Below are 17,207 nucleotides of genomic sequence, written 5' to 3' on the forward strand. Positions count from 1 at the left end.
GCCACCGCCGCCCTTTTGGTCCAGCGTCATGCCTGGGTCCTGGTCAGGCTTGTTCTCACCATGACTCCTCTCAGCAGCAGCTGCCCCAGAGAGACATGCCACTGTTTAGTCCCAGTGTGGCCACAAAGTACTGAAAGAAGGCCGAAGAGACAGAATTCTCTGAAACCACTGACACACCAAATCTGACATCGACATTGGCCTCCTTTCTAGTGACAGATCCCAGGAGGCTTGAAACTCCCCCTCCCCTCCCCGGGTCTTTGATGCTCACTGAGTGTCTCCTCATCTTCTAGAATTGGACAAAGAAGGGAACCTGGCGACTATTTATGATAAGTTTAATTATGACAAGAAACGGATGATGCCAGGTTAGAAGATGCTCTTTCCAATAGCAGATCAGCCAGAGAGTTACTGTGACTTCCTTTTCTCTTACAGGAAAGACAGGTTTACCCTGAGTAAAGGGTAAGATTTTCTGTTGTGCGGCTTTGAAATAGTGCAGACTGAGCCTGGGGCTCAGTGGTAGATCTTGACAGAGCTCTTGAAGGACCCAACAGTACCTCATTCATTTGTGTATGTTTAATAGTGACCACAGTACTTGCATGGAGGGCTGCCCGACAAATCCTTGCTGGACTCCAGGGGTCCTTCCTGACAGAATGTGGAGGAGGGGGATCTGTCCCTTGCCCTATAACCCTGTTCAACTTGACCCAGGGTTTTCCCTGACCTGAGCCTATGTGTTTCCCTCACACCACACTGAGAGGCACCTCTTCTGACAAATTCCCCTACCCTCCTCCCTCTGCTGAAGCAGTGGTTAAGGGTATTTTTTCTTTATGATCCAATCTCACATTTAAAAGAAATCTCTCGGGGCACCTGGGTGGTGCAGTTGGTTAAGGGTTCACCTCTCGCTTTTGGCTCAGGTCATGATCTCATGGGCTCTGTGCTGAATGTGGACCCTGCTTAAGATTCTTTCTCTCCCTCTCCTCTACTCCTCCCCGCTTGCTCTCTCTCTCTCTCAAAAAACCAAAAACGAACAAAAAAAACCTTCAGAAATAAATAAAAGCAATCTCTCCCTGTCCCCAAATACACACACCAGAGGAATTTTTCAGGCCATCTGCTGATGGAGATGTCAACGTCAGGCACAAAAATCACTGAGCAGTGAGCCGTTTCCACCCAGGGAAGAGAAAAGAGATACGGTGAAACAGCCTCGAGTTGAAAACGAAGCAAAGTTTAATTCGTATGAAGGAGTCGCACGGAAATTCGCGGAAATGGCCAGGAACCATGAAAATATACATTTTGCATATTTTCCGTCCTGCTCAGAAGAGGATCGCTCACTCTTCACTCTCATGGACCACCATCTGGAAAGAAAGTAGGCGTTTTTAGTTACGTCAGATGGCAGAGACCCATTTTCTCCTGTCCCCTGTCCCCGCAAGCATCGGGGAGTTGCTTGCTTGTGTTTTTCGGTAGGACACAGGATATTTTTTGGACCTCAGGAGAATACACAATTGCATACGTGGAGGGAGTCACCCCAGAGCCTGGGAAACTGACCCGCAGAGAGCACGCCCCACCCTTGGGGACTTCCTGCCTCTGGTTATCGGTTACCTACACAGACAGTGACTGAAGACTTAGCGCCAGCAGAGGGCGCCTGAACGATCGCAGCCGGAAAATGCGCCTTCCTTTTCAGGATGTTGTTGTTTGCTTTATCGCAACTTGCATTTTGGTGGGGCTCTTCTCAGCTAAGTGACTTGAAGCAAATCCCTTCCTTTCCTGAGCCTGAGACTGACCAAGTCCTAAGGCACGGGGATCTCCAAGGTTCCTTCCAGCTCAAAGGTGTCTGCATCACTGTGGGCTCTTCCCAGCTGGCCCCCGAGCGACAACCCTGGCATTCACTTGCTGTTCTCCATCTGGGGCCTCTAGTGCCCATGGGAACCACCTACCCTGCTGGAGGTGAAGTCGCGGGTCTTAGCGCGAAGCTTATTGACTTGAGATTCCGCAATATCAGCACGTTCTTCTGCCTCTTCGAGCTCATGCTGAGCTTTGCGGAATTTGGTGAGGTGAGCGTTGGCTTGCTCGTCCTAAAACCAAAGAGCCCAGGCGGGTAAGGGGAGCATGCACCTGTCTCAGAGCTCCCAGTGAGGGACAGCCCAGGCTGCTGTTCAAAAATCCCAAGCTGTCTGACTTACAGCCTCCTCAGCCTGCCTCTTGTAGGACTTGACTTTCACTTGAAGCTTATCCACCAGGTCCTGTAACCTCAGCACGTTCTTCCTGTCCTCTTCACTCTAAAAGCAAGAACACGGCCTGTAGCTAGAGGAGGGGGCAGAGTTGCACGAGGTCTGGCCAGTTTTCTGGGCCACGGGTTTCTTCCCATATTCTGGAGAGAGAACCCAGGGCGGTGTTTGTGCTCTGCAGAGAAAATGCCTCCGGGGCTTTCTTTCTCTCACCTGGTAAGTTAACTCCTTGACCCGCCGCTCATATTTCCTCAGGCCCTTGACAGACTCCGTGTTCTTCTTCTGCTCCCCTTCAAGCTCAAACTCCAGCTCCCGGATCTGGGGAAACAGTTGGGAAGTTGGTCTGGGGCTGGAGAAGGAGCGGCTGAGGCCGGAGGCACTGCTTATGCCGGGGGTTCATCCTGCCAGTACCCGCGTCTCCAGCTTCTGGATCTGCTTCTTCCCGCCCTTCAGGGCCAGCTGCTCAGCCTCATCCAGACGGTGCTGCAGGTCCTTCACCGTCTGCTCCATGTTCTTCTTCATGCGCTCCAGGTGGGCGCTGGTGTCCTGCTCCTTCTTCAGCTCCTCGGCCATCATGGCCGCCTGTAAATGCAGACAAAGATCAGGTGCCTCGGAGCTCTCAAAACCTGGGCCCCCCGAGGACCAGAGCCATGCTAGAGAAGAAGGACAACAGGGAAGGCAATGACTGAGCCCATCCTTCCACAATGGAACACGAGAAGAGCTATGCCAGGTACATAACAGAACCTCAGAAATGCAGTGTCCAGGGACTAGGTGGAAAATGGTTTCTTCCCCTTCTTAAACTGGCCTCTCTGGGACCTTACCCGCCCCCACCCCCCTACAGCCCCAGGAAATTCTTCATTATCACCAGTATGTTTTCAAAGGAACCTAAGACCTGGAGAAGACCGGTTGGTACCCCACAGGGCAGGTTTGGGGATAGTGAGTTAAGGGAAGGCGGGCAGGGCATTGAGGCAGGCGCGCAGACGCGAGAGCAGAAGAGCTGCAGTGGTCCCCATCAGGCGGCAGGTGGCGCTGTGGGAGCTGTGGCCGCTGGGACCAGGCTGGCTGCTCAGGCCCAGGTGGGTCCGGTGCAGGTGGGAGGGAAGCCAACTTCACGCCAGGTGACATTGGGTGAAACATCAACATCTAAGGGTCTCGTTTTCATGTTTGCAATAAGTCAGATGTTGAAGAAAAGAGCATACCTCTCTGTGGGCCTTAGAAACGGACTATAATCCTTTCCAGTCTTTTTTTTTTCCCTATGCTCCATTATTTATCATATTGGCCTTTTAAAGTGCGGGAGGGGACGTGCCGAGTCTGATGCAGGAGAGATGGATTGCAGTTTGGGAGCAGAATGCAACCCCCATGTGCCCCGGGGGAGGCCCCGATCTATCAAGGGGGAACGATCTCAGGGTCGGGAGAAGGAGGGGCTTCAATGCAGTACGAATCTGGCCACCACACAAGCACAGGAGGTGGGGGCGGGGGGGGGGGGGAAGCCTTACATCTGTGATGGCCTTCTTTGCCTTCTCTTCAGCGTTCCTTGCGTCCCTGCTGGCATCTTCCACCTCGCTCTGGAGCTGCGTCAGGTCTGCCTCCAGCTTCTTCTTGGTGTGGATGAGGCTGGTGTTCTAGGGCCGGAGGAGCGGTGTTAACCGGGCGTGCATCGGGCCCAGGGCTCTCCCCACTGCCTGCCCACCCCTCACCTGGGTGTGCAGCAACTGCACTCTCTCGTTGGCGTCCAGGAGCTCCTGCTCGGCCAGCTTCCGAGCCCTCTCCGTCTGCTCCAGCGACGCCCGCAGCTCCTCCACCTCGGCCTGCAGCAGGTTGGCTCTGCGCTCCACAATGGCCAGCTGTTCCTTCAGGTCTTCCTGGCCACGGAGAGCGTCGTCCAGGTGTAGCTGGGTGTCCTAGCCAGACAAGCAAGGAGAAGCCGAGTTGGCGTGGAGGCGGGAGGGCCGTGAGGCGAGTCAGCCTCTTTGAGTGTTCCCACCAAGGAGCCGTCTCAAACCTTCAGCTGTCCCTGGACACTCCGGAGGTGCTTGAGGGTCTCCGCGGCCTGGCGGTTGGCGTGGCTCAGCTGGATCTCAATTTCATTCAGGTCACCTTCCATTTTCTTCTTGATCCTGATGGCCTCGTTCCGGCTCCGCACTTCGGCGTCCAGGGCGCTCTGCATGGTCTCTACTGTTCGCTGGTAGTTCCTCTTCAGCTGCTCGATCTCTTCGTCCTTCTCGGCGATCTTTCTGTCAATTTCTGACTTCACCTGGGTCAGTTCAAGCTGGATTCGGAGGATCTTGGCCTCTTCATGCTCAAGGGCAGCCTTTAGAGAACAAAAGCAAAACAGAAATGGTGCCAGTGAAGGGACAGAACCCGCTAAACCACCACCCTCTGTGGTGATAAAGCTTCAGCGGGATATTCATGACTGTGACTATACAATATTCAAAACGATCTTCTTTTTTTTTTTTAAATCCCTAACTTACCTTCAGGGCAGAAATAACCCCTCTTGCATTGCTGTTTGTTTTTTATTATACTATCGAACAATAATCACATTTAAATCATCCTAATGCTTAGGAGCATATAGCACCTTATAGATACTTTAAGTTCATCTAAAGTTTGGTAAAACCTCATTTTTAGACCTATTTTAATGTAATGATTTTTCTTCACTAAGTCCAAGATAATCCACAGGTGTCATTTCATGCCATTTGATAGGAAAGGAGCCGGCCTCGGGATTGTGGCTTGACAGAGACGGGAAGGCAGGAAGGGAGACAGAGGGAGGCCAGCCAACCCCCTCCCCACTCCCCTGACGGGCTGCAGCTCCACCCGGGTGGGGGGGGCAGTGCCCAACCCCCCTCCCGCCGATGCCTGCTTGCATTCTGCCCACCTCTGCTTCCTCAAGAGCTAGCTGGATATCTGCCTTTTCCAGCTCGATCTGCTTTCTTGATTTCTCCAGTTCATGGATGGTTTTACCATTCTCAGCAATTTGTTCCGTGAGATCTGCAATCTCCTCTGCAAGGACATAAGTTTGGAAACCTCCTCTGCACAGGTTTCCGGGCACGGTAAACACCTACCGAATGCTTTGTAACTAGTTCCCCCTCATTCTAAGGTGGCTGTTCCCTAGAGATAAGATTGTGTCTGGACAGAGGCTCCGCACTCCCCCCTCGGCTGGCGGCACCTTCCGTGCATGCCCTGACGGAGCTGCGCGCAGGGATTTGCGTCCCGAAGCCATGCCCAACAGTGCCAAGGGGGACGTCAGGCTGTCGCAAACCGCTTACGCTCCAGATTCTTATTTTCTCGTTTCACAGTTTCGAGTTGATCTAAGGCTTCCTCGTAGGCATTTTTCAGCTTGAAGAGCTCGGTGCTCAAGGAGCGGGACTCCTTCAGAGATGCCTCCAGCTCTGCCTGGCTCTCCTCACACTTGGTTTTCCATTCGGCCAGCACCTGGAACACGGGCATGAGAGGTGTGCCCTTGATTAGCTCTGCTCCAAGCTCCTAACTAAGCATAAGCATTAACGGAAATACTCCTAGAATTGGGGTTCCCTCAGCAGTTGCTCTTGCCTGGCGCCTTGATCTTGATGATTTGAGGAGTTCAAGATCAGTAACATATCAGCAACAGTTGCCATCTCTAAAAACCTCGTGGATCCTCTGAGAAGGTAGTCTCTGGGCATAACTGCCCTTTTCTTAATATGAGAATGGCCCTGCCCTTCTAAATATTTCCTTAAAACTTGGGTTCAAATCAACCTTAAGGTCATACTAAAAGGGAGGCTTTCAGAGAGCCTTCCAATGGGGCTCGAGTTAGATTCCCACATGTCAGCCACCAGACAGGCCCCCAGCAGTGTGGGGGAACAAAAATATTTGGAGCTGAACACATGCTAGCAATTGGTTCATCTCCTCTGACAATGCTTGAAGGGGACCTCCACTCCCATCCCACGCCCGTTTCGTTTAACACCAGAGGAAACGACAGCCCAGTGAAGCTCAGGACTTGCCCAAGGCCACATGGCTGGTGGGGCAGAGGCAGGACTGGGACCCAGTCTCCTCCTTCCATGACTACTGGGGAGCCCCAATGAGCTTGTGTGGACCTGACCCCACACCTTGTCAAAGTTCCTCTGCTTCTTGTCCAGAGCGGCAGCCAGGGAGTTGGCTCTTTCAACATCAACCATCAGATCCTCGACCTCCCCTTGCAGCCTCTGCTTGGTCTTCTCCAAGGAAGCACACTTAGCATTCACTGCCTCAACCTGTTCCTCCGAATCCTGAAGGCGCTGAGCGAGTTTTTTCCTTAAAGCATATGAAAGAGAAGCAGGCGCTATTCAAATCTCAATTCTCTTGAACGTCACTGTTCATCAAGTTGGAATCACTCATCTGTGTGACTCAAACACTCATTTGCTCTCTGAAGCCCAGGAGAACTTCCTGTCTGCTAAAAACCAGTGATCAATAACCTGCCTTGTCTCTAACCGAGATCAAAGTTGTTTGTCTTAATGGAGTGTGGTAACGCCAGGTCCCTCTCATGGCGCGCGCAGCACTGCATTAAGAGAGATGAAGTGAGGAAACACCTCGTAACATAACAAAACCATTCCCAAGTAGCTCTAAAGCCAGTGCCCTCTGTCATCTCATCATCTGAGACCTCTCGTTCTTCTACCGGCAAACGGACTTGCATACTTGGCCTCCTCCAGCTCCTCTGTGCGCTGGATGGCGTCCGTCTCGTATTTGGTCCTCCACTGGGCCACCTCGCTGTTGGCCTTGGACAGCGCCCTCTGCAGCTCGGCCTTGGATTCCTGCTCCTCCTCATACTGTTCCCGCAGCAGGTCACAGTCGTGGCGGGAAGACTGCAGGGCGTGGGCCAGGGCGTTCTTGGCCTGCGGGAGTCCAGAAGGAGGAGAGCCCCCAGTGGATGAGCATTTTGGTGTCATGTGCATGATACAGTCCAGGCGTGTTCCTGCTATCATCACCTACTGAATAAAGTTGCCCTGTTTTCCTGCAGGTGGTAATTGAAGGTTAGACCAGGAAAGCAGTCCCTCAAATGACTTACCTTGCTTTCTTCCTCTAACTGCCTCTTGAGCTCTTCTATTTGCTGGGTAAATGCTTGCTTGCTCCTGGAAAGTTGGGACACTATGCTTTCCTTTTCTTCCAGTTGACGACTCAGCTCGCCTGTGTCCAGAAGGAAATATTTTCATTTTATTCACGCACTCATCCATTCATCAAGTTCCTACTGTGTGTAAGGCACCATGCTAAAATCCGGGGAGAGAGTAAATGACAAGGTGTGGTCCTTTCTTGGGGGAGAGGAGAGATATCTGTGAAAAAGAAACCAAAGACTCAACTGATAAGGTATTGTTCTAAACTACTAGAAGCTTGGAGTGACTTTGGTCAGTAAAACCCATTGAGAACAATTGTAAATTTAAACATTACCACCTAAAAACGCCCATCAGATCTTCCAGGGCTGGTGTGTCCAGCTGCTTGTTGATTTGTCATTAAGAGAAATAGTGCCTTCCTTAGGACTTTATAGCTCGTAATTTGAAGTTAGACTCTTGGGTAAATGTGGTGGGTTCAGGTTTATATGCTCATGCAGAAGTAAGAGGGAAAAGGTGGAGGGAGAGAGCTTATGACTCCAGAGGTGAATCCCCAAGATGATTATAGAAGAGGCAACTAGACCTCTTTTCTTTGTTGTTTTGGTTGTGGCTGCCAGCAAAGGATTGATTGATTCCCTGGGATGATGGGCTGGAGGACCAGGGCTAGGCGGGGCCACATTTTCTAGGCGAAAGCCCCAGATAATGTTACCTATATATATATATAAGATTTATTTGTTTGAGAGAGAGCGAGCGAGCACTGTGAGCAGGGGGAGGGGCAGAGGGAGAGGGAGAGAGAGAGAGAGAAGCAGACTCCCTACTGAGTGTGGTTCCAGCCATGGGGCTCAATTCTACAACCCTGAGATCATGACCTGAGCCAAAATCAAGAGTCAGATGCTTAACCGACTGAGCCACCCACCCAGGCGCCCCTTTGTTTCCCTATATTTCTACTACATACCAGAAACCTATACAAATTGGCTGTGTTTCTTTATCTCTTTTCTTAAAACACTTGATTGCAGACCACAAATCTGAATTCGTGTGCAGCAACAAATAGAAGAGCCTTGGGAATTCATTTCTAGTATCATTTCTGCCATTTAGATTCTTTCTGATGCAAGGTATTATTAATGTTGAAAGAGCTTGAACCAAGTGATATTCTGACTCCCCTCTTGTTCCGATCTGCTTTTCTCGCTCCTGTTTTTATTGAACTCTCAATGTTGCCTCCTTCACAATATTTTGAACTACTCTTTTTTGAGTTATTCTGATAGCTTCTCTCCGAAAAGATGCTTTCCTAGAGATTCTCCCCCACACGGCGCTGCCCTTTGGTGTTGACCAGTTGTCCCCCCATCCCCCCAGAGGCGACCACAAGGTGTGGCCCATCCCATCCAATCGCTCACCAGCCTCTGTCTGCAGACGGGACTTCTGTGTCGCCAGCTCGCTCATACTCCTCTGAATTTCCTCGTTCTTGCCCCTGGCCTCGCTCAACTGATCCTCCAGAGTTCGGCATATTTTCTCCAGGTTGGCCTAAAGGATTGAGAAGCAGGAGAACATTATAGTCCGTATTCAGACTGGAATGACCCAGAGGTGTCTCTCCTCAAAAGCACTGGGTCCCATCCTGCCTGAGCACCTTGGATTTCGACACACTCTCCACGTTGCTAGACAGATCATCTATCTCCAGCTTGAACTCGCTCTTCTCTTTCTCCAGCTTCTGCTTGACCCTCTGCAGGTTGTCTATCTGCTCCCCGAGCTCTGCCACGCTGTCTGCGTGCTTCTTCCGCAGGGTGGCCAGCATAGCTTCGTGCTGTAAGGTGGCCTCCTCCAGGTCCCTGCGCATTTTCTGGAACTCGGCCTCACGCTTCTTGTTCAGCTCGATCTGGGTGGAGGTGACACCTCCTGCCTCTTCCAGCCTCTCGCTCAACTCCTCCAGTTCCCGGGCATAGTCGCTGCGCTGTTTCTCTGTCTTTGCACGGGTTGCCCGCTCCGCCTCAATCTCCTCTTCCAGTTCCTCAATCCGAGCCTGTGGAGGGCGGCCATTCACCCATGGGCAGTAGGTCCCCAGGGTGACTCACTCTGAACGTCAAGTACAGGCTAGTTTCCATTCTCATTAAACAAACCAATGGTTGGGCTTCTCCCAGGGAAATAGGACTGTTGTTAATTTCCTTTACTATGAATTTTTCCTGCCCCAACATGGTCATTACCCCTGCAGTGACCAACCTAGGACATTGTCCATTCAACTAAATATTGACTCCCCAATACCGTCATTATATATTTTAAGTTATGGAAAAATTGTTCACCATTGCTATGTCAGCCTAGGAGAAAGGAAACTGATGAGGCAGGCAGACCCATGCTCCTGCCCACTTGCTCGAAATGGCTTACAGCAGACAGCACCCAGCCCACATGCATGACCTTCACGTGAAAGAAAAATCCGGGATGCCTCCTACCTGTAGCTCTTTGATCTTCTTCTGAAACTGGAGGCCCAGAGTCTGTTCATCTTCCACTTTGCTTTGCAGCTGACTGTATTCAAAATCCTTCCTGTGAAGGGAAATGCAGACTGTGAAGACAGAATAGCCAGAGACTCAGAAGATTGAAGTCAGTGGCTTTAGGACATACTTCTTGAGCCTCTCATCCAGCTGCTGCTTGTCATTCTCCAGATCTAATATGGATTCTTGGGCAAGCTTCAAATCTCCCTCAAGCTTCCTTTTATTCCTTTCCAGATCAACACGGAGCTTCTTTTCTTGTTCTAGGGAGCTTTCCAGCTGAAAAGGGCATCATGTCCTTTTGAGAACAAATTCTTTGCACCCGAGGGTTCCTGGGGAGGGCTCTTCCCACCCTTAAGTTCTAGGACTCCCATTAGCATTATTTACTTACATCATCAACTTGCTGTTCCAGTTTGCTCTTGATTTTGCTCAAAGAATTGACTTTGTCTTCTTCAGCTTGGAGGTCATCCAGGGCCTGCTGGTGGGCCTCTTGGAGGGCCTTCTTCTCCCTGGTGAGCTTTGCGATGGTTTCATCCAACCCCGCGAGTTCCTCGGTAAGGTTTTTAACCTAAGAAGAGGACACAAGCAAATTATAAGAAGAAATAAAGTCTGGTTTGCAATGACTACATGAAACTGGAGAGACCCACAGAGAGCGTACCTTGTTCTCCGTGGCATGCTTCTCCTTTTCAACCTTGGCCAGGGTCAGCTCAAGGTCGTCAATGTCTTTCTTGAGCTCTGAACACTCGTCCTCCAGTTTTCTCTTCTTGGCCGTCAGCTCGGCGTTGATCTCCTCCTCATCCTCTGCTCTCTCAGTCACCTCCTTGATCTTGGCCTCCAGCTGGAATTTGGCTTTGATCAGCTGGTCACACCTCTCCTCTGCGTCCAACAAGTTTTCACTTTCCTTTAAAACAAAAAACAACAACAAAAAAAGAAGAATCACGATTTCCTTTAATGAGATAAGGTTTGTGACATTCCAGTACCTTGGTATAAATGAAGTCCTTTAGGAAGCATCCCAACTGCAAAGCAAAAATCCCCACCCCAAATCCTGTCTTTCTAAATAATGAAATCCACAAGCAAAGGTAAACAATCCTAAAGACATACGGCTTGCACTTGGAGCTGCAGGTCATTCTTCTCTTGTACTAGAGTCACCAGTTTTTCCTCCAGTTCCTTCCTTTTTGCCTCTGACTTGGCGAGCTCGTCTTTGGTTTTCTGAAACTCTTCCTTCATGGTGGCCATCTCCTTCTCAGTCTCTGCGCTCTTGAGGAGAGGCTTGATCTTGAAGAAGAGTTTCATCCAGGGCCAGTGCTTGACGTTCATGAAGGCACGGATGTTGTACTGGATGCAGAAGATGGACTCCCTGAAAACAAAATATGAGTTCTTTCCAGGAGAGACCCCCCCATGCTCCCCAAAGAGCTGATGTTTGAACAGAGACCCTGCTCAACCTTCTTTGCACCATCTTCTGGAATTCCACACGCATGAGGAACCCTCTGCACACCGCTTGCGTCCGGGTGATCAGTTTGGCCAGGCGGTCATCCCTCATTTCCTCCAGGGTTCCCAGCAAGCCAGCCTTGAAGAACACCTTCCAGGGGAGAAGGATGATATGAGTCCCTGTGATGGAGAAGTCCAGAAGGGACTGCGGGCCAGCATCTTTCAGAACCGAGGCATTACCTTGGTATGTCCAAATTTGTACTGAGTGTGGTCAATGTCGATGGAGGCCAACAGCTTCTCGCAAGCTTTCTTGCTGTCAATGAACTGTCCCTCAGGGATGGCACTGGCATTCAGCACTCGGTATCTGCCGTTGTAGACACAGAAACAATCGCAGACCATTAGCAAAGACGTTAACCTTGGAGACCAACTAGTTCAGGCCTCTCTTCTATCTAACAGGCAAGAAGGCCAAGGTCCAGAGAGGGAAAGAAACTTGCCCATCGTCACACTGCTAGGTGGTGGCCTGGAATCCAAGCCTCCTGAAGCTTAGGGCAGGCCTTTTCCTGCCGTATCATATATCAGACACGCCCTTGAGAAAACGTGGAAGAAAAAAGCTGTATACCTTGGTTGGGAGGTAGGTCAATCATTTGACATGAAAGTCTACAACTGCTCTGTTGAAGTGGGCCTTTTCATATCGGTATTTCTCCCTCTCAAATTCCAGCATCTACACACCACAGCAAGAAGCATATAGAACGTTTTTGTAACACACCTTTGTTTAAAATCCCCATAGAGAATCCTGTTTGGGAATCCCTTCCTGCAGATGCGGATGCCCTCCAGAACACCGTTACACCGAAGCTGGTGCAAGACAAGGCTGTGTTCCATAGCCCCTGGGAAGAGAAGCGAGAGACATCAGCTTCACGAGGGATTTCGCAGAAACTGAGCACCATCTACAGCAAGCGTCAGCAGGGGTCTTACCTGGGGTTTTGGTCTCATTGGGAATTATACAGCGCACAAAGTGAGGATGAGTCGTTCTTAGATTTGACATCAGCTTGTTCAGGTTTTCCTAAAAGATGAAATTTGACAGTCTACTGTAGGCTTTTACAAAGACGGAGATATACTGTGATGAAAAATAAGATCTATATTTTCAACGTATCATGAAATCTAAAGAATGAAATTATTTAACTCTTTTTTAAAATAACCCAATGACTAGAGGTACAGGCACATAACTGATATAATGGTCTTTTGCCTCACGGTGAGCCAGAGACTAACCACGTACAAAATGCTCTTTGAAACCAATTCCAGAAATGTGTCTGGCTCTGCTGGGAGCTTGAGATGCTATTGCTTGGGTCCCTCAGGCAAGTGGGAAAGTTTGTGCTGAGGACTCATCCCCCAGGCCAGCCAACTCAACTACCAGCAGTACAAAATAACTGAATTCTGGGCCAACATTTGTTAAATCTCGTTTATATATTATATATATTTATATAGTTACTATATATTATATAATCATATATATTCATATATGTATATTTTATCATACTGCCATTCAGCTTCACCAAGTAACAGCAGATTAAGACCAGGGTAAGACCAGAGTAAGACCACGTTACTATTCTTAAATAAACCAAGGTCAGAATCTCTACATTGCTCATTTTGAGATCACTTAAACCAATTACAAGCCAATAAGCCTGTATTTTTCTTACCCTGAAAAGGGCAGAGACAGTCTGGAAAGAAGAACCCTTCTTCTTGGCGACTTTCTTCTTTCCGCTGTCAGCTGAAAGACAAAGATGGCGTGTGCTGTTTTCAGATCTCCCGGGGTTTCTCGGGCCTGTGAACTGAGTGGCAGGAGAGAGCATGAATACAAGGCAGTCTGTGGAGTCTGTTACCGTCTGCTGTCGCGAAGGTGGCGTAGAGATGCGCCAGGAGCCTGTTGGAGGACTTCTGGTACAGCCCCACCACGGTCTCGTTCAGCGGGTCCTTGTTCTTCTCCAGCCAGCCCGAGACACTATAGTCCACAGTGCCTGCATAGTGGATCAGTGAGAAGTGCGCTTCAGCCCTGCCCTTGACCACTTTGGGCTTTTGGAAGTTGCTGGACTTGCCCAGGTGCTGATCATACAGCTTGTTCTTGAAGGAGGTGTCTGTGGCCTTGGGGAACATGCACTCCTCTTCCAGGATAGAGAAGATGCCCATGGGCTGGATTAAAGCAAAGCAAAATGCATATAGGGTAAATATGAGCTGTAGGATAAGCCACAGAGTTTATGAGAAGACGTTACTGAGTGGACAGATCAGGAGACCTTCTCGATGAGCTCGATGCAGGCAGCCAGGTCCATCCCGAAGTCGATGAAGGTCCACTCGATGCCCTCCTTCTTGTACTCCTCCTGCTCCAGCACGAACATGTGGTGGTTGAAGAACTGTTGCAGCTTCTCGTTGGTGAAGTTGATGCACAGCTGCTCCAGGCTGTTATACTAATACCAAAATAGAGTGTTCACGTGCAAAGTCAGACTTCCTTCAAAATCAAAGACCCATCAACCTTGCCTCCTCTTTGCCTCTTTGCCAGCTCATTTAACCCTTCAGATATGGGCATGTTCTTCAACGTCTAGCCCAGATCACATCTCTTCCTTGGAGACTTCTCTGAACTTCCAGCTAGAAGGTGTTTCTCTGTCTCCTGAGTCCCTGTGGTTGGGATCTCTCCTGTGCACCAACCATGGTCTGCCTTATTTTATAGTTACTCTTCCATGTACCATATATACCTTCTGTTTTCCTCTATAAACTACAAACTCATCTTCCATTCGCCAGCATGTCTTGTGTCTGGTAGACACAAAATATATGCTCTCAAGAACGGCTATATGCTTCTAACCCAGAACCAGCAGGATATTTATGTAAAGGTCACGTGATTGGCTTATCAAATCCTCTATATGCCTGGCTCTACCTATGTCAATGATTGCATTTGAGTGCTTTCTTTTATCCATTTAACAATGTCCTTTATAAAATTCCACTTGTCCCAAGTCTTCTGCTCTCTTGAAATTATACAACCCCCCTCCCCGCAAGGTGTTTCTCTTCTACCTTATCTGCCCTACAGTTTCCTACACGATGTGATGCTCTGACATGTTGCTCACCTTGATATCTTCCTATGGGATCATGATGACCAATCCCACCCCACATGAAAACACGATCCTAAGGAACCCAGACCTCAAAGATCTCAAAGCCGGCAATGTCCAAAACACCGATGAAGTGTTGTCTTGGCAGCTTTGTATCCAGTTGTTGGTTGATGCGAGTGACCATCCACAAGAACAGCTTTTCATAAACTGATTTGGAAAGGGCATTCACAGCATGGTGAACCTGTTGGGGGAAAGATCACAGGAGTTGGAAGGCAGTGGCCATCGGAAGCCTGTGTCTCTCGCAGCCTCGAAGCAGGAGCTTACCTGATCCACGGTTTGACCTTTGGTAACATACTCATTCCCGACTTTCACCCTGGGGAAGCACAAAGCTTTCAGGAGGTCCGACGAGTTCAGGCCCATCAGATAGGCTGTTTTGTCGGCCACTGCCAGGAAAAGAAAAACGATCACAAAGGGGCACCCCTGATACTTGGCAAAGTAGAAGAACAACTTTGAAAAATTCTGCAGACGTTTCAAAGCTTGGCGAAGCTTGTCTTGGCTGTTTTTACATCCCTTATCTTTAAATGCTTGTATGTGGCCAGTGGAAGCTAAGTCACTCCAAGAATACAATAGATTTCATGGGAAGGCAGGACTGGGTTCCAGAAAGCCCTGGTCATGTCTCATTGCCTTTGAAACAGGCCCATTCCTGTGATTCAGCAAATGGGGGTGGTAACGGTAGGCATTGGAGCCCAGGAGAGGATTCATTGCTTTCAAAAGAGGCAGCAAATGATCTCCACTGACCCCTCACCCAGCTCTGGTGAATGGCCTGTTGTGGTTATTTCGTACCTTCGGTGCCGTCCGGCTCGGCCTGCTCCTCCCGCTGCTTCTGCTTGAACTTCATGTTCCCGTAATGCATCACGGCTCCCGTGAGCTTGTAGAGCCCAGACTTCTCTTCTGGGGTGAAGCCCAGGATGTCAATGGCACTCTGACAGCCAAAGAACAGCATATTAGTCGGCTGATCCCAGTGATGGAGGAGGAGCACCCCACACCCTCCTCCTCATTCTACTTACGTCCGTAGCCAGCAGCTCCTCCGCATCGTCAATGCTGGCCACCAGGATTTCACCCTGGCTGATGAACGGGTAGTCGTAAGGGTTGGTTGTAATAAGCAGCAGCTCTGAAACAAGAAATTTCAAATAAAGAGGTCACACAGATGCAAAGGAAACATCTACCCGGTGGATCTGAGCTCCTAGATTCTGGGCTGAGACTTTCACCACTGGAGCTCAAATTGAATTTAGAGTCAGAAATTGCTTTCCTGCAGCGTGCCTGTGCCCTGTGGATTAAGAGCCCCCGAGAGAACATTTAGGTTCTCTTGCTCTGCGCGTGAATGGCGCATTATCCGTGTAGGTTGGGGAAATTTAATATGGGAAGCTAGCTGAGCCTGGGTCAGGAGAGGAGCCCACACCGAGGGAAAGCACAGGTGCTTTGGTATTATCATAGCCTTTTCCAAAACCTGTTGAAGGGCTGCAGCCTGTTTCCAGGCTTTGGGACCAGAAGGTGGAGCAAGCACATGGCGTGCACACAAGCCTGTGTTGGGTGTGGGACGAGGGGCTGTTGGTCTGGAGAGAGGCTGCTTCCTATTTCAGAACACCAGGGGGCGCTGAAGGACAATTAAATGCTTAGTTGTTCAGAAGGTTTTCATGAGCCCTTGCTGAATTCAGTTGTGGTTTAAACTCCTTCCTGCCCAGGGGATTCAGTTTCTTTCAAACTGGCACATCGCTGTCAAAAATAGCCCCATCCCACTTCTAAAACAGACTTCCTCCGTTGGCTGCCGAGTCACCTATGTATAGGCAGGTGCAGCTCTACTTGGTCTGGTGACGTCAGGGCCCAGATGCCTCACCTATGAGCTCGGGCTTCTTGTTGGAAAGGATCTGGTAGAAGATGTGGTAGCTTCTCTCAGCCTTCAGCTGGAAGGTCACTCTTGATTTTTCCAGCAGATCTGTGGACACAAACACGGCGCTGTTTTCCAAACTGCCCCACCCACCCCGAGACGCCATCTGCTCTGTAGTTGACTTACAAGTTTCAATATCCGCAGAGGCCAGCTTCCCAGTGGTCCCAAAGTGGATTCGGATGAACTTGCCCTGTGGGGGGAAAGGGACACCAGTGTCTACGTGGCTCCAGGTGTTCTGCTGGTCTCCTGGGCAACGTGAACAGGAGCTTTCTTCCCCTACCTAAAATTCAGTGTGTCTTCCTTCTTCTCCCTTCTCTGCCCAGTGTGATGTGTCCCTCGCTTCCATGCCCTTCGCCCCACAATTTCTCCAAACCCCTGACCCCATCCAGTTGTACAGTAACAGAGTGACTTTTTTTTCTTTTAAGATTTTATTTCTTTATTCATGAGAGACAGGCGGAGGGGCAGAGGGAGAAGCAGGCCCCCCGCAGAGCAGGGAGCCTGATGCGGGGTTGATCCCAGGACCCCGAGATCATGACCTGAGCTGAAGGCAGACGCTTCACCGACTGAGCCACCCAGGCGCCCAGAGTGACCTTTTTCAAGATGCAAATGAAGCCATATCATTTCCCAGCTTACAGAATCCCTCAGACACTTCCGGAATAAAATCCAGCCCCCTTCTCGTGGCCTCCAAGCTCCTACATGACCAGACCTCTGTCTACCTCTTCCCCCACCTTGTGGGACCCACCTCCTGTCCACCTTGCTGCCGCCGCGCATACTCTCGTGGGTCCCTTGACTATACCTGCCCTTCCCCCCCCTCAGAGAGTGTGTGCTTGCTCTTCCCTTTGTCCCTCCCCATCCTACAGATCTTGGGGTTCACAGGCCGGCCCCCCTCAATGCCTTTTCTGCCAACCTGGTCTAAAGGAGACCCTGCCCCCAGTTACTCCCTGTTTATTGAGCTTTTCATGAAATTGTCTCGCTGCTGAGTTTCATTCTGTCATTGGCTATATGCC

At 50.0% G+C, this 17,207-nt stretch overlaps 1 protein-coding gene across 1 annotated transcript in view; it reads right to left on the reverse strand.

Annotated features, from left to right (window-relative positions):
* Positions 1-1,204: 1,204 nt before the first annotated feature.
* Positions 1,205-17,207, reverse strand: part of LOC110584475 (myosin-3) — a 20,751-nt gene continuing 4,748 nt past the window's right edge. Inside the window, exons 7-39 of the mRNA XM_044921863.1 lie at positions 16,327-16,390; positions 16,150-16,248; positions 15,323-15,426; positions 15,099-15,237; positions 14,580-14,698; positions 14,347-14,496; positions 13,452-13,622; positions 13,044-13,350; positions 12,861-12,931; positions 12,139-12,226; positions 11,933-12,050; positions 11,407-11,530; positions 11,181-11,317; positions 10,840-11,095; positions 10,397-10,639; positions 10,130-10,306; positions 9,872-10,017; positions 9,703-9,793; positions 8,889-9,278; positions 8,659-8,785; positions 7,231-7,349; positions 6,861-7,057; positions 6,296-6,479; positions 5,480-5,645; positions 5,089-5,213; positions 4,219-4,527; positions 3,914-4,117; positions 3,713-3,838; positions 2,628-2,798; positions 2,430-2,534; positions 2,172-2,267; positions 1,926-2,063; positions 1,205-1,346 (exon numbers count right to left, since the gene is read on the reverse strand). Coding sequence (XP_044777798.1) covers positions 1,320-1,346; positions 1,926-2,063; positions 2,172-2,267; positions 2,430-2,534; positions 2,628-2,798; positions 3,713-3,838; positions 3,914-4,117; positions 4,219-4,527; positions 5,089-5,213; positions 5,480-5,645; positions 6,296-6,479; positions 6,861-7,057; positions 7,231-7,349; positions 8,659-8,785; positions 8,889-9,278; positions 9,703-9,793; positions 9,872-10,017; positions 10,130-10,306; positions 10,397-10,639; positions 10,840-11,095; positions 11,181-11,317; positions 11,407-11,530; positions 11,933-12,050; positions 12,139-12,226; positions 12,861-12,931; positions 13,044-13,350; positions 13,452-13,622; positions 14,347-14,496; positions 14,580-14,698; positions 15,099-15,237; positions 15,323-15,426; positions 16,150-16,248; positions 16,327-16,390 — 5,088 coding nt within the window. The 3' untranslated portion in view covers positions 1,205-1,319. The remainder of the gene's footprint in view (positions 1,347-1,925; positions 2,064-2,171; positions 2,268-2,429; positions 2,535-2,627; positions 2,799-3,712; positions 3,839-3,913; positions 4,118-4,218; positions 4,528-5,088; positions 5,214-5,479; positions 5,646-6,295; positions 6,480-6,860; positions 7,058-7,230; positions 7,350-8,658; positions 8,786-8,888; positions 9,279-9,702; positions 9,794-9,871; positions 10,018-10,129; positions 10,307-10,396; positions 10,640-10,839; positions 11,096-11,180; positions 11,318-11,406; positions 11,531-11,932; positions 12,051-12,138; positions 12,227-12,860; positions 12,932-13,043; positions 13,351-13,451; positions 13,623-14,346; positions 14,497-14,579; positions 14,699-15,098; positions 15,238-15,322; positions 15,427-16,149; positions 16,249-16,326; positions 16,391-17,207) is intronic.

This window comes from Neomonachus schauinslandi, chromosome 15, assembly GCF_002201575.2.
Source record: "Neomonachus schauinslandi chromosome 15, ASM220157v2, whole genome shotgun sequence".
Taxonomy (NCBI): domain Eukaryota; kingdom Metazoa; phylum Chordata; class Mammalia; order Carnivora; family Phocidae; genus Neomonachus; species Neomonachus schauinslandi.